Source organism: Phoca vitulina, unplaced genomic scaffold (genome assembly GCF_004348235.1).
Source record: "Phoca vitulina isolate PV1807 unplaced genomic scaffold, GSC_HSeal_1.0 scaffold50, whole genome shotgun sequence".
NCBI lineage: Eukaryota > Metazoa > Chordata > Mammalia > Carnivora > Phocidae > Phoca > Phoca vitulina.
In genome coordinates this window covers 12,164,394-12,179,961 of record NW_022589753.1, presented here as the reverse complement: position 1 = coordinate 12,179,961, position 15,568 = coordinate 12,164,394, and the positions used below count along the sequence as shown (strand labels likewise).

General features: G+C 42.6%; 1 protein-coding gene across 1 annotated transcript in view; it reads left to right on the top strand.

The window, feature by feature from the left end:
• ARFGEF2 (ADP ribosylation factor guanine nucleotide exchange factor 2) overlaps positions 1-15,568 on the top strand; it is a 92,129-nt gene that overhangs the window by 1,383 nt on the left and 75,178 nt on the right. Inside the window, exons 2-3 of the mRNA XM_032387515.1 lie at positions 10,913-10,943; positions 11,563-11,686. Coding sequence (XP_032243406.1) covers positions 10,913-10,943; positions 11,563-11,686 — 155 coding nt within the window. The remainder of the gene's footprint in view (positions 1-10,912; positions 10,944-11,562; positions 11,687-15,568) is intronic.

Here is a 15,568-nt window from a genome sequence, read left to right as displayed (position 1 = left end):
AAAAAGACCTGTTTTTTCCTAACAAATTGACTGAATCAATAGAAAATGTGATTTTTCTGTCAAAGAGTTTGAAGTTGCCATCACTTTTCTCGCTACAATTGGTATAAGGTATAGTGCTGGCATTCTTTTCTTGGGGCCTAGGGATGAGCTTGTGAACTCTGCACTGCTGGGGAAGAGGGTCCATGGCTTTCATCCGATCTTCAGATGGGTCTGAGGCTCCCTCAAGGGTCAAGAACTATTGATGGAGAGGTTGTTGTTGCTTAGATAATCTGGAAACAGATGTTAGTCCTGTGAAATCCAGGATCAATTGGAGGAATTTACTGAGATTTAGATTTGTAAAGCTTTTCTATTCAGAAAACCAAGGCTAACTGTTGGATACTGTTTTATCAGGAATGCAGGATAAGCACTACAAAGCAGTTTGTTAGGCAAAAGCCCAATACTTAGAACTCTATTTTGAAACCTGCCTGGATTCTGTCCTCTCAGTATTACTTTAAGAGTATTGTTGCAGAAATTTAAAAATAGTAATCTGGCAGAAAAGTTTTCATTCCTCCTTGTCAGAAGACTTGACATAAAATTTTCACCAAACTATGTATCACATTGTTGGAACCTACTTAAAAATTGCCTTATGGGTCATAAAGGGTCAAAACATTGAGAGCTTGTTAGATATTTTTTGCATCATATCTTTGTTCAGAAGTTCAGATTTTTCCAACGCAAATTGTGGAATGCACGTTCAATGTTTTAGTAGTGAATTGTAAGAAATAGCTGATATATGGGGCGCCTGGGTGGCTCAGTCGGTTAAGCGGCTGCCTTCGGCTCAGGTCATGATCCCAGGGTCCTGGGATAGAGCCCTGCGTCAGGCTCCCTGCTCAGCAGGGAGTCTGCTTCTCCCTCTCCCTCTGATACCGCCCCCCCTCATGCTCTGACTGTCTCTCAAATAAATAAATAAAATCTTAAAAAAAAAAAAGCTGATATAAGAAGTAATTTAGCCATAGGTTAAATGAGTAGTCAGAGGTCATGGTGGCTCATCATTGTCATCAAATTGGGTAATATTATAAGGGAACCTATGCACAGTGTTAGTTAAACTAGCCATCTTTTTTAAGAGAGTAATTGTGTCATTGCTTTTAAATAGAAATGGCTGCTTTTATTTATAAGCAATAGAAAACCTATAGCAAAGTACACAGTGATAGTTCATTCTGCATCTCTTGTGCCCAGAATAGCTGAAACAAGCCTATGTATGAGTTTGTGTATAAGAAGTGTTGCAATGTGGCTGGCATTTTAGAGATTACCACGTGTAGATTATCATGAATTTTGATAAGAGGAACCATAAATGACCACTCAAGGTTGAAATGCTTAGATGATAGAGAGCACTTACAGGAAACAGCTGTGATATGATTCTGTCGTCAGTTATAGTATTGGGGGAAGGGGTCAGGGATACAGGGACTGCATAGTACAGAGATTAGGAGTGTGTTCTCTGGACTCAAGATTGCCTGGGTCCAAATCGCTTGCCTTCCGCTTCTTATCTTTGTGATCTTGGACAGGTATTAATACCTTCCTCATTGTGTTATAAAGATGAAGTTAGTTGACATTTCTAAAGAACTTGGCATGTACTAGGTGCTCTGTAAAGGCTTGCTATTGTATTTTATTATTAGTTTAAGCTGTGACAAACCACAGAAACTGAGCTCTCTAACTTGATGTTCTTAACCTGCATTGGTTCCTCGGTCAGGAATGACTTATTGCTCTGTTTGGTTTGTAGATGCAATAAATAAGAATGTAATTACACGACAGGAGGCTGTGTTTATTGGAGCATTAACTTGCTTAAGCTCAACGAAGACAGGGCTTGTCCCTTGTAAAAGCAGTGATGATTGGGATGGACAGGTTTAGAGTAATCTCAGTGGTTTATCTGCACTAAATGCCAAATGCACAGATATGGACTGCCCAATTAGGAGATTGTGTCCTTCCAACCTTTATCTGGAGATATCAGAATAGCCTGTAAGAGGATTCATCACCCAAGGATGTTGTTGCTCTTTACCTTAACGAAGCTTTGATGTATATTAATAATCTTGAGCCTTTCGGCCCTCCATTGGGGCACATACATACATTCTTAAACATCCCTTTCATAACTGTCTTCAGGGCCATTTTCTCTCATGATCCCTCTTTAAATGATAGTACTGTTCTTAAACTCTATGGAGTTTGGAGACTTGACAAGATAATCTGAAGGTTTTTAAATTGAGTATGGAAAAATTTGTCTGGAAATCTGGAAAATGTTAATAACTGAATTGTTCTAATGGTACTCTTCATGTATATATGATAAGAGATTCGATATCTTAATAACTTAATCTGCACGGAGTGCTAAGCAAGGGCTGAGTGCTCTAATTAGTAGGCATCATTCTTAGTCATTATCAAGAAAATATAAAAATAGTAAACATATTTGTTTTCATATGAAATAGAGTGATTTTTTTTAAAAAACATTTTCTTAGAGCAGTTTTAGGTTCACAGCAAAGTTGCACAGAAGGTACAGAGAATTCCCATGTACCCCCGGCCCCCCACACATGCACAGCCTGTCCCATTCGGGATCCCTCATCAGAGTGGGACACTTATTACCATGATGAAGCTACACTGACACATCATTTATCAACCAATTGAGTCACTTTTTAAAATCACATGTTAGGTAATAACTATTGCTATCTACCATGTACTAAGCTTTCCTATGTTCTAGGCACAATGCCATGTGCTTTACATGCAGTTTAGTTCTTACTATTATTATCCTCATTGAGGCCCAGAGAAGTTGGCCAGCGTAACTCAACCAGTAAGCCATGGATCCAGTAAGGAAAACTGGCAGTCTGGCTCCAGAGCCAGATCTTAACCATTTACTCTAGTGCTGTACTGCTTCTCCATATGGAAGTTAGTGTATATAAAATACTCGATGGAGTCTTTAAACAATTGCACTGCATGAAAGTTTTGAAGTTTCATGAAGTAAAGCATTTGGTAAGTAGAGAGACCATATTTTCTGTAGTTGAATTTTGGGGTGTATTTGAAAGCCTCTAGTCAAGAAGATGACGGTTTTTTTTCTGCAGCTTTTTGCTGCATATGCCTTTGTTTTACTTTACCTTAGGGACTAATGGGAAGAAAGAAATGAGGGTAAAGAGCTTATGTCCCATAAGCTTCATTTGAGTTATGAAGTGCTCTGATTTATGACATCTCTCTTCATCAGCAGTAAACTGCCTTTGATTAATTCTAGAGTTGTGATGTGGAATTGGTGTCTGGTTTTGGGTACCACAGGCAAAGGGAGACCAAGGCTCAGAGAGCATCTTGCCCACATCTGCACAGCCAGGTGGGAAAGAACTACAACACATGCTCTGTCCTGACAGAGAGATCATCAAATCCAGGGGCGCCTGGGTGGCTCAGGTCACGATCCCCGGGGTCCTGGGATCGAGCCCCGCATTGGGCTCCCTGCTCGGCAGGAAGCCTGCTTCTCCCTCTCCCACTCCCTCTGCTTGTGTTCCCTCTCTTGCTGTGTCTCTCTCTGTCCGATAAATAAATAAAATCTTAAAAAAAAAAGAAATCATAAAATCCAGTGTTAGATTTGCCAATCTTGTTTAATATATGGGATTTAGAGGCATGGGGGTCATTGGTGATGTTAGCTTGAGCTCTTGTGGTGGCACAGTGAAGGTGCAAACCAGCATGGAATGGTTGAAGCCTGCGTGAGAGGTGAGGAAAGAGACAGTGAGCACAGATAGTTGTTTCCCAGAGCTTGGCCGAGGTGTGAAGGGGAGGCAGGAGATGTGGATCCTGGGAGGTTTTTTTTCTTCTTTTTCTTTTAAAGTAGAAAAAAACTTGAACTAGTTTAAATGTCATTGGGAAGGAGCCAATTAAGAGAGTACATTCATAAATCTTAGTTGTATATTAATATGCAAAAAAATTTAACATTTACACGTCCATATGATAAATAGTAAATCGCTTTGTCTTCCATATGATGTTGTTTTTTTTCTAATGTGTTCAAAGTAACTATTCTCACCATTAGGAAGAACCTAAGAAGAAAATTTGAAAAATAGTAAAAAATCCCTAAATTGTCATAGCAAATAAAGTAAGGCCTTCTGTTGAAATACAGAATAAAGCCTTTAATTTTAGTAAATTCTGGTGTTTTGATTAGACATTTTGTTTACATGTGCTGCATATTAAAGTTTTGAGAAATACCAGGACTCAGGACCTTGACAGATTACTTTTTGTTGAAAAGCTTTATGACGATTCTTCAGGAGGGGGTCATCTGCTAGAAGCAGCATCTAAAAGTTGGATTTTGATTATTGAAAAGTATTTATTTATTAGTTTGGCAGAAAATTCACTGAGAGCTGAGTTGGAAACTTTGCTTCTTGATTAGTCGTGTGATCCTGGGCTGACAATTTAGCTTCTTTGAGCCTCGGTTTCCAGAAATGATAAAGGTGGTAATACCTATGTCCCAGGATTATGGTGAAGGATTAAGTGAACCAATGCAGTCATGTCACGGACACCTGGCGCCTGACGGCTGACCTGCTAAAATTCAGAGGCACTGGCGTTACCATATTTAAAGGAGAAGGAACTGAATGCTTGCTCTTCTCTGCCTCCCGTATAAGTTGGTTTATGGACATTTTTGCAAGTCTCTGACATTTCGACGCCAGTGAAGCAAGCGGTGGGTTGGATGAATTTAGAGCTCGTCCTGTGCTTGTAAGTCTCAGGGGAGACTCTGTAAGCAGTGCTGGGGAAAACAGTAAGACTATTCTTTATGGAAAAGAGCAGACTTGTGAAAACGTGCACTTAATCAGCAAGTACATGGAGTCTCCTATATAAATAGCTCAGAACTGTATTTAGTTCTCACCAATTTCACCAGGCTTCGGGAGCCTGCCAGGAAAATACTTGACTGTCTTTCCAGCAAGGTTATCTTAGAAAACCTTGACTCATTCCTGGAGTCCTCCTTTAAGAAGCTTCTTTCAGTTTACTGTTTTGGTTGTAAATAAGTCTTTTAGCTTTTTTATTAGGTACTTTATTAAGTTTTATAGATTTGTGGGGAGAATGGCCTTCTTGTGCTATTAAATTTCTTAAATTTTTCCTTGGTCCCAGGGAGTGGTCAGTGCATATTTGTTATTTATATGTTCCTTTTGTCTGTTGACTAAACAAGGGTGGGGTGACATTCATTGAGAAGATATTTATTTGGGTGTCACATTTGGTGTCATGATGTAAGGGAAACAAACAAGGACTCTGTTCTAATGGAGTTTGCAATTAATGGGGAAGAAGTGCATTATTCAAATGATCACATCCTTTGGATCATACTAACAACCTAAAAAGTCCTGTGAAGGAGAGAAACCTGGTCCTGCAGGGGAGTGAACAAAGGGGTGAGGGAAAATTTCCCTGAGGAAGTCTTGAGATCTGAATGATAAATAAGAAATAGATTGGGGTGAGAGGCATTTTAGCAGCATGTGGGAACAGCATGTATGAAGGCCCTGTGGCAGGGAAGAGTATAACTGTTAAGGAAACTAAAATGTCATTGACAGTTATCTCAAAATAGAAAGAAATGATTTTAAAAAAACGACAAGAGAACCTGAAAGAGGCCACTGTGTGGTCGGAGCATGGTAAATGAGAGGGGAGAGTGTTTGAGAATAAGGTGGGAGGGGCAAGCCAGGGCCCACCCCAAGGTTGTCATGGTGAGGAGTTTGATTTTCAGACCAAAAGCAGCGAGACAGCACTGAAGAGTTCCAAACAAGGGAGAAGGCGACAGGATGGCCAGGTTTGTATTTTGGAACAATCACTTGGGCCATTGTGTTCAGAACATTTCAGAGAAAGACCAGAGGGATGGCCCAGGGGCAATGAGGAGGCAGTTACCATCTTCCAGGTGAGAGATGTTGGTGTCTGGACTTCAGTGGTGATGACAGAAGCCGGACAAAGAGAATGTATTCCTCACTTGCTCAGAAGGTGAAGCTGACAAAACCTGTTGATGGGTTGGATAAGAACATTGGATAAAGAAGAAGACTGGTACTCACGCAGCTGGATGGATGGTGGTGCCATTCTGTAAGGTGGGAGTGTGGGAAGACCATCTGGGGAGAGGTAGGGGGCAGGAGGTTGATCTGAGTTGGGACTTGATGTGTTGAGGCTCCCCTGCCTTTGAGCATCCAGTCGGACAGGTGGAGTCGTCAATGGATGGAGGTACAACCTGCTGTTCATGAGGCAGGCCTGGGCTGGCAATCGTGATTTGGGAATCAGGAGAGCTGCGGGGAGGTGGAGTCTGCAAGAGCAGTAGGGAGGACTTGGGGCAAGAAACCGAGGACCTGTGAGAATGCGTGCCTGTGGTGGCAGAAGTAGGGAACATCTCAAGGTCAGAGAGGCCAGTAAGGTCAAATGCTGCAGGGAGGTCAAGTTAGATGGGAGAATAGCAAAATGTCCATCAGATTGAGAGACATGGGGGTCATTGGTGACCTTAACTTGAGCTGTTTTGGGGGTGTGGTGAAGGTGAAAACCAGACCGGAGTGGGCTAAGGCCTGCGTGGGAGGTGAAGAAATAGGCAGTGAGCATGGACAGCTCTTTGCCAAAGTTTGGCTCTGGTGTAAAGGGAAGGAGGAGGAGATGTGGATCACAGAAGGTTTTTTTGTCTTATCTTTTCTTTCTTTAAAGGTTGAAACTTGGGAAGGGAGCCAAGTGAGTGAGAGGTTAAATAATGCAGGAAAGAGAAAGGACAGTTTATTCATTCAACAAATATTGAGTGCCTGCTCTCCGCCTAGGAATTCCTAGGTGCTGGAAATTCAGCAATGAACAGAACAGACAGAAGTCTCTGCTGTCATAGTTTATATTCCCTTGGGGAAGACAGATAACAAATGAACTGATAAATAATATGTCAAGGGCAGTAAATACTGTGAAGAGAGATTGGAAAAATAAACCAGAGTAAAGTGAAAAAGTAAAGCAGGTGAGGAGATACAGAATTACAAGGGGGGGGGGGGAGAGGCAGAGATGGCAGTTTTGGGTGGTGAGGGAAGGTGACATTTGAACAGTGCACTGAAGGAAGGGAGGGAGGGAGCCATGCGGATATGTGGGGGAGGGAGGGCATTCCAGGCAGCAGGAATAGCAATTGCAAAGTCCCTGAAACTGGAACATGCAACAAGCAGGCTGGGGGGCAGGGTGGTAGAAGGTGAGATCAGAGGGATGGCCCAGGGCCAGATCTTACAGAGGCTTGGAGGCCAGGGTCAAGGTTTTGGATTTTATTCAGTGTGAGATGGGAAGCCAGTGGAAAGTTTTGAGCAAAGGAGCAGATGTAATCTGATTTATATTATAAGGGTTATGGATAATCTGTTTTGAGCAGATGTAATCTCATTTACATTTGAAGGGAGTCCTTCTGGCTGCTGTGTGAAGAAAGATACGGGGTGGGAGGAAGGATGAGAGCTGGAGCATCGTGGATGGTGGTGCTGGTGGCCCAGCACGGTGAAAAGTGATCAGATTCTAGATGGAACGGAGAGCATGAAATTCCCAAGAGGCAGATAGGGATGGGAGACTACAGAGGTGGAGGGATTGGACCCTGTCTTCTGGCAGGAGAGAGTGGAGGCTGAGTCCAGAAGTGGGTCAGTTTGTAGGTTCTCTAATGGTAAGTTGCCGAAGTCTCCTTGTGGCAGTTTCTAATCTCTAAATGAGAGAAGAGATGCCAGGAGCATGGGTTGTGAGTAAAGAGGAGGGGTGCTGGTTAGGAGGGGAGGTGGGGTATTTGAGGAGAGCAGAGAAACATGCAGTCGTCTGGACGATAGAGGAGTGGGCTTACCTGGCGAGATTTAGGGTTCCATTTGTGGTTGGTGATTATGGCTCTGTAGCCCTACCAATTTGCCCTGTTGTCAGAGGTCTGGTTGTTAGGTGGAGACAGGTCAAAAGGAGATGGTAGTGTAATCCAAGTTTGGAATTCTGCCAGAAATTAAAGACTAAAGGTCAGAGAGAGGCATGGCTATTGATTGCCTATCATTCTGATAATAGTCCTGCTAATGGGACCCATCCTGGAAACTGAAGAATGGGGAGAGCTGACATGTTGGACTCATCAAGATTGACAGGCCAAAGAAGGGCCCTTCTGAGAGCAGTTGAGTAGGACATCTGGAAGGAAAGGAGATTGAGGGGATGAAACAGGAAGGAGCTGGAAGTGCCACAGTTCTACATAGGGACAAGATTCCAAGTGTGACCAGCCACGCAGCCTGGCTTGGAGCAGGGCGGGGGGAGGCGGGGAGGAGGTCCTCGGAGGGGAAGTTGAAGGAATTGAGGGCAGCCTTGGTTTGTATAGGAGGCAGGTGTGTGGCAGGTCAGATGTGTGGGGGAGAGTTGCAGGTTTGCAGGGACGTTGGGGGACTTTGGGCCAATTGACCAGTGATGGCATATTGAGGTTGGTGAAAGTGGTTGTTGGACTCAGCTTGGGAGTAGAGCAGAGGTCAGTGCCAAAGTCACTGATGAATGGGGGAATCTGACCCTTGGGGTTCATAGACAGCGGCGATGCCCAGAAAGGACTTCCCAGGAAGATAGTGCTGCTTTTTAATTGAAGCTGCCTCACCTCAGGTCTCCCAGCTTTCCAGCCTGCTCATTTATGACTGCTAATTGCCCAAGTGGCTGTTGGGAAAGCAATGCCTATTAAAATGTGAAGCAATAAACCAGAGCAGGCGTGCCCTTCCATATGCTCCTCTTCCTTCACCCATCTTCCTCCTCTGTCTCACCGTTGAGGGGTTCTGGAGTATCGCTCTGGAGCAGACAGCCTGGGTTATGAATCCTGACTACCCGGTAGCACTTGGTGGCTGTGACGGTGGGCAGCTGGCTTCACATGTGTCCCAGGTTCCTCAGCTGTGTAACAGTTATGGGATAAGTGCTCTGGCCTTCCTGGGTTGTGGTGAGGACTGAATGGGCACCTGCCCTTCATTTTCTTTTTCCCCTTGGCTCTGCTTGGTTCCACCCATGGCACTAGAGATTTTGCACTATTTCTGGCTCTTGTTTTAAGAAAAGAGCAAGAGAACTGTCACTTGTTGGCCACCTGCTGTAGGTCAGACCCTGCCTTAGCCATCGGTGAGTTAGCACTGGTGACGTTCCAAAACAGATAATTTTGGAGCTCAGAGGCCAGCACAGACTCTAGTGAAGGCCTGATTGCTTCAGGCACATTGAACATCTAAACTCTAACAAAGTAACCATGGTTGGAAGGAAACCTTACTTTCTTTCAAGTTTGAGCAGCAGTGCCCCTTTGGAGTGTCACAGAGTGGCACGATCTTAAGCACTGAGCAGAGCCTTGATATTCTGGATATAGATTTCTGCAAGCTTGGCTCCCAGCCTCCTGGGCCATTCCCACAGCCTGGGGGCCTCTGCTAGAGGAAGCCACAGCTACTTCTTGTCCCTAAAGGGAAGGAACCGTGCCACAGAGCTCTCTTTAACAGACCCTGTGTGTCACAGCCCTTATGGTCTGTGAGCAAAATGCTTGATATTAATCATCTGGGTGTTTCTCACCCATTTTCTTATGTGTGTAGTAAGAGGACATTGGAAGGTTGGCTTGAAGGTTAGAAATTGCCACCTCTAGTGAGTCTAGTTGTTCAGTTTTCACTTCCTAGCTCAGTCTAGAAGGAGTTCTCCAAGCAAAGGAAATTTGTAATTACCAGAACTATGTTGCTGGAATAACTAATGCCATATCCAAACCACTGGTTCTCAACAGATTGTAAAAAGGCTGCCCTTTTGGAGATTATCTAAATACATGGCATTCGGTGCAGACTTGTTTCAGTGGCCTGCTTTGATAATATGTTGAGCCTGCGGAGCGTAACATGCAAGAATACATCTGACTGAGGGGCTGGGGGAGAATTCTCTCCATGTCTAGGTGGAGTGTTCTGTTGTTTCAAGGGCACAGAAGCTGTTCTCCTGGAAATAAGATTATCTCTTTGAGGTTGTGATTTGTGAATAATGACACTTTATTTCTGTAACCTTCACTGGGTAGTTGTTATAACCTCCATGGTAAAAATTTTTATTCATAAAAATTATATATGCCTTAGCACAACAATATGAGTGTAGTCAATATACTGAGCTGTACATTTAAAAATGGTTAAGATGGTAAATTTTTAGGTGTGTTTACCACAATTAAAAAAAATTGTAAAAATATATATGCTTATCATAGAAAATGTGAAAAAAAAAGAAAAAATAGTCATTCTATTAACACAGCTTTTTGTTCTATTTGTTGCCAGTCTTCTATACATATTTTTAGACAGTTGAAATATTATTACATGACCATAATATTGTGGTAGCTGTCGTTAACATACATTTTGCAGAATGGGGAAATAGCTAGAACATTGGACTATGGGGCCAAAATGCCTAAGATTCAAATTCTGGTTCCCCAGTTCCTGATACATCACAGGAGGCAAGTTACCTAACCTTTCTGTGCCGTGGCTTCTCATCTAAATCAGTGATTCTCAACTGGGGCAGTTTTGCCCCAGGGGACACTCGGCAATGTCTGGAGACATTTTTGGTTTTCCAGAGTGCAGGAGGTTGCTCCTAGAATCCAGTTGGTAGAAGCCAGGGATGTTGCTAAACATTCTACAGTGCACAGGACAGCCCCATGGATTACCTGTTCCCCGGTGTCACATTGTCAGTAGTGTCTTGGTTGAGAAGTCCTGCTCTAAATAAGATGGAGATGAATACCACCTACCTCATAGGATTGTTTTGAGGATTAAGTAAATGAAAGTATGTGAAGTACTTAGAGCATTGCCTAGCACAAAATAACCTCCATGTCTGTGTTAGCTATTATTATTGTTACTATAGTCACTTTTAATAATTTCATGTCAGCCTTTCGTTCTTTAAAAGCTCATAAATATTCTTTTTAATATTTTCCAAATATCTTTTAGTAAAGTTTTCTTTTATATAAATATTGCATGCTCCTAACATGGCTTTCTTTCTTCCCCACCAGATGAAATTAAAACAGAGATAGAAAAGCAGAGGTAAGCTCTTCTCTTTGCTGGAATACAGTATTAAGGGAGAGGTAGTAGCCATGGGAACCCCTTCCTGTGCGTGTTTTCTCGTATTCCTTAGCTCCCAGGTGGCACATACTCTCCTAGCAGTGTCGGACACATGGCAGGACTCCGTATGTGTTTGAACAGATGCTAGGTTAACAGGTTACCAACTCAATAACTGCACATTTGCAGGAAAGGGTAAAGTAGATTAAGTTAATGCTGCTGTACCTTTTCTTGACAGATGAGGCAAAGCCCTTGGCCTGTATGTCATGCTTCCTTGGGCAGGAGGACAGCTTGCCCCAGAAGTGGCTGCTCCTCGTCTTCATAGTTAAAAAGCCAGTTGGTCACATTTCAGAACATGGCTGATGCCAGGACGCTGTCAACATAGCTCCCTAATCAGAGACCTTCCCTTCTGCCTGGGGCACTTTGGTCTTTTGTCCTAATGCATGTGTTTCCATTTTTAATTGTCTCGCCCCGCAGATGCAGTTTGCAGGCACTTTCAATTAAATGATTGCAAGTGGGATGGGAAGTTAGAGTGATGTGTAGGAAAAGCAAACTTTTTGTTTTTTCACTTCTCCTCTCTGGCCCTCTCCTGCTTTTTCTCTAGGCTTGGCGCTGCCGCACCACCAAAGGCAAACTTCATTGAAGCTGACAAGTATTTCCTTCCATTTGAGCTAGCTTGCCAGTCCAAGTCCCCCCGGGTGGTCAGCACATCCCTCGACTGCTTGCAGGTACCACGTTGAAACTTGCTGGTGTAAAGAGGGTTTCCTCCAAGCCATTGCTGGTCCTTTTAGGGGAACTATGCTTCCAGGGTGATGGAGGAAGGAGCAATCCAACATGTTCTTTGAGGGAGGGAAGGGTAAGGGGTCTGACCTCCTTAGCCAGAACAAGAATGTGTTTCCCTGGAAATACTTTGTTGTACTCCCTTAATGTATGTTTTTCTAAGTGAAACCTTTAGGATTAGTTGGAAATGTGGGTACACGTGGGCACATGCAATATTTTTATGCCACCTCTTTCTTGATGGCATTAAAATTCAGAATATCAAGTAGAGAAATAGATATCACTATTCATCATTTGTGTGATATTCTATAAAGACACTGTGAATGTGGAATAAGCAAATCCTGAATCATTGTTCCCATAAGAAATACAGGATAAGGTGCCTGTGAGCCTCTGGCGTAAACACGTTCATCAACTGGTCAATACATAAAGCAATATGTAACTTTGTTCTTTGTGTTTTTCTGTTTAAAGACGCCTTATTTAATATATCTTATTGATTCATTAACATTGCACTCATGGTCACAGCACTGTAACACATGCCTGAACAAAGCTCACCTAACACGTAATTTCTCCGTAAGGCACATCATTGCCTTCTTGCTCTACTAGGAACAGTAGACAGCACTTCAGCACAGTGCTTAGGGACCATTTTAAATGGCAAAAACACCAACAAAATGGACCCAAAAAAGCAAAAAATGTGGCATGAAATAGGCCACAGAAAAGATAATGCTTACAGTGTAAGAGCTGAAATGAGAAGACAGAGCATCTCCTTGTTTGACCTGAGCTGAGAATGTATGCATCAGGTGATTTGATTTTTTTCACTGCTCTGCGTGTGTCCACACATGACTGCAAAAGTGCCACAAGTATTGATTTGGGGCTTACAAATAAATTGTAGTTGAGTTGGGTACATTTGCAAATACAGGATCTGGGAATGATAAGGATTGACTATATGAGAGCCACAGTGACCTTGTTATAAATCACCTTTGATTGATGAAGAAACAGGAATAAAGAAGTTAAGATAACTTGTCCAGTAATATGCAAGTATGAAAGACAGAAACAGGGCTACAATGTGGGTCTCTTAATTCCTGGTCCAGCATTCTTGGTTTTTTTTGTTGTTGTTGTTTTTTTAAGATCTACTCCTGAGGTTTCTGGTTACCTCACTTTTATCCTTAACCCCAGCAGGCAACCTACACATCAATGGAAAAAGCTTGATAAATTAAAAAATTATATTCAGAGGTCCACAATTTATCAGTACTTTCTAGAACAGGCATAGTGAATAGGTTTTATATTATGATTGCTCAGAAGCTGTGTTGAAAAGCTATCTGCAGCTTCATCTGGATTTCTTGAGAAAGTACAGTGATCAGTTGGTGATGTCTGCTGAGGCACGGGCTGCCAAGTGGCAGTGGGCATGCCACGTTTTTGGCATCTCCAATCTAATATTTACTCTATTAATCTCGCTTCTTTGATATATCTGTACTTGAAAGTTGATGACAGTTTCTTCGCAGAAGCAGTTCTTCCAAATGAAAAGCTATTTTCTCATTCAATATAATTCTGTACAGATTGTCCTATGTGAAACATATAATGAGCCAAGAATTCTTAAATGGCAGGCCCAAGTCCTCCTTCCATCCTAAAATATTCGTTGCTGTGAAATTTTCTGAGGAAATTTGGCATAAGTTAATTTTAGTTGTTTTCTTCTCATGTTACGGTCTAGTTCTGAAGCTGGTGCTGACAGTTAACATTACCGATGTACTAAGAACAGTGGCTATTGAGTACTTGGCCTGTGCTGGGCCCTGTGCTCAGTGCTCTGTCCGCAGCATTGTGTTTAATCTTCCCAGCAACACTCTGGTTACTTAACTCTCATCCTCATTTTGGAATTGAGGAAATGGAGGTTGAGAGAATAAAGTGACCAGCCCTGCAGAGCTCCCCCTGCCCAGGAAGTGGTGGAATGGGGTATCTAGACCTCTCCCCACCCCGTCTGAATTCTTAACCAGGGGTCGTTAAACTAAAATTGTAAGCCAGATCTGGCCTGCCACCTGCTTTTATAAATAAAGTTTTATTGGAACATAGCTGTCTTAATCTAGTCAGGCTCATACAACAGAATACCACAGACTGGGTGGCTTAAGCAAGAGATATTTATTTCCCCCAGTTCTGGAGGCTGGGGACGGCAAGATCAGGGTGCCAGCTGATTCAGTTCCTGGTAAGAGCCCTCTTCCTGGTTTGTAGATGGCTCAGTCGTCAGCTGTGTCCTCACATGGCAGAGAGAGCACACTAGATCTCCAGTCTCTTCTTCTAGGGCACTGATCCCATCATGAGGACCCCACCTTCATGATCTTATCTAAGCCTAATCACCTCCCAAAGGCCCTACCTCCTAATATCATCTCACTGGGAGGAGGGCTTCAACATAGGAACAGGGGGACACAAACATTTAGTCCGTAGCAACAGCTGTGCCCGTGGTTTCTGATCTCTAGCTGCTTTCCCACTACTACAGCTGAGTTGATGGAACAGAGACCATAAAGCCTAAAAATTTGGTTCTTTACAGAAAAAGGTTGCTGACCACCACTCTTAACTGTTACCCTGTGGTTCTGGCCCTTTGATTAAAAATAATGCTGTTTGTATTTTATGTTCTATATTTTCCTGGAAATAATCTGTTTCTGGAACTCTGGAACGGAAACATTGACATCCTGCTCTGCTTCAGCCCACTGTCCTGACTTGAACTATAAATGTAAAAGTGTCTTCAGGCCTACGACATATGGTTAGCTCTTTTTTTTTTTTAAGACTGGAAGTTCTCTGTGATTTAGTAGGTATACTCAAATTTCTTTGGTCATTTTACAAAATGCAAGCTGTGTCGTCCTTTTTACGACATTAGAAAGTGACCCAGTGCTCCCTGGAATAGTGAATGAAAAATTTCATTCGCTCTTCGAGGTTGTCCTTGCAAAGCCTGTTAGACTGGCTTTTCCCAGCGTGGGAGAGATGACTTTCGTCTTGGAAATGGAAGGCCAGTGTCTAAGGGCAAAGGTTGGTTTGAGCAGAATTGAAGCCAGCTGCAGACATATCCACATTCTGCCCTGGGCATTTAAAGGCATCCTTCTCTGAGCTTAGAGAGGTGATGGGATGCAAAGGTGCTTATGGGTTTGGTCTGTCCTGAGCACAGTTAGCTTAGAGTTCCCTCTCTCCTCTGACAGAAACCTAGAGAGTTCTCCTGCTGCTGCTCACTTCTACCAAAAGATAAAAATTCTCTTTATTCCTTCCCTTCAGCACCTGGTCTGCTGCACACTTCCCCTCCCTGCCAGGGGAGGGGCATTAGGCTCAGTCTTGCTTTACTCAGTGCGTGATTTCCAAGGTTCCCTGGGCATATGTCAGTAACCAGATTTTTTTTTTTTGAGAATATCCTTCTAATATATTCATATTTCTTTAATGGTAAGATTATGTACATGTACTAGTGTTACTCCATTACACATATTATAAAACATACACAAATAGAACTTTCAAAAAGATAAAAAAAAATAGGAATAGAGTTGTAATATTTTCTTTCTATGTCCCAGTGAGGGCTGTAGGAAACCACTGGTCTCAGCTGTCCTTCGTTCATACCACAAGCATTATGTTTTAGTTCTCATTTCTAGATAACTTCGGATTTTTGAAGCACATTTTAACATCCATTCGTAATTATAAAAGTTGTACATGACTACATTCTCTGTTAAAATTTTTTTTTTTTAGAACTTTACAGATAAGGCTGAAGTCCCTTAGACCACTAGCCCCAACCCTGTGCAGGTCGTATACTTTTTTCCTTTCTTGTTCATTTTTTTCTTGCCTATGGGTGGTAGATTTTTATTTTATGAATT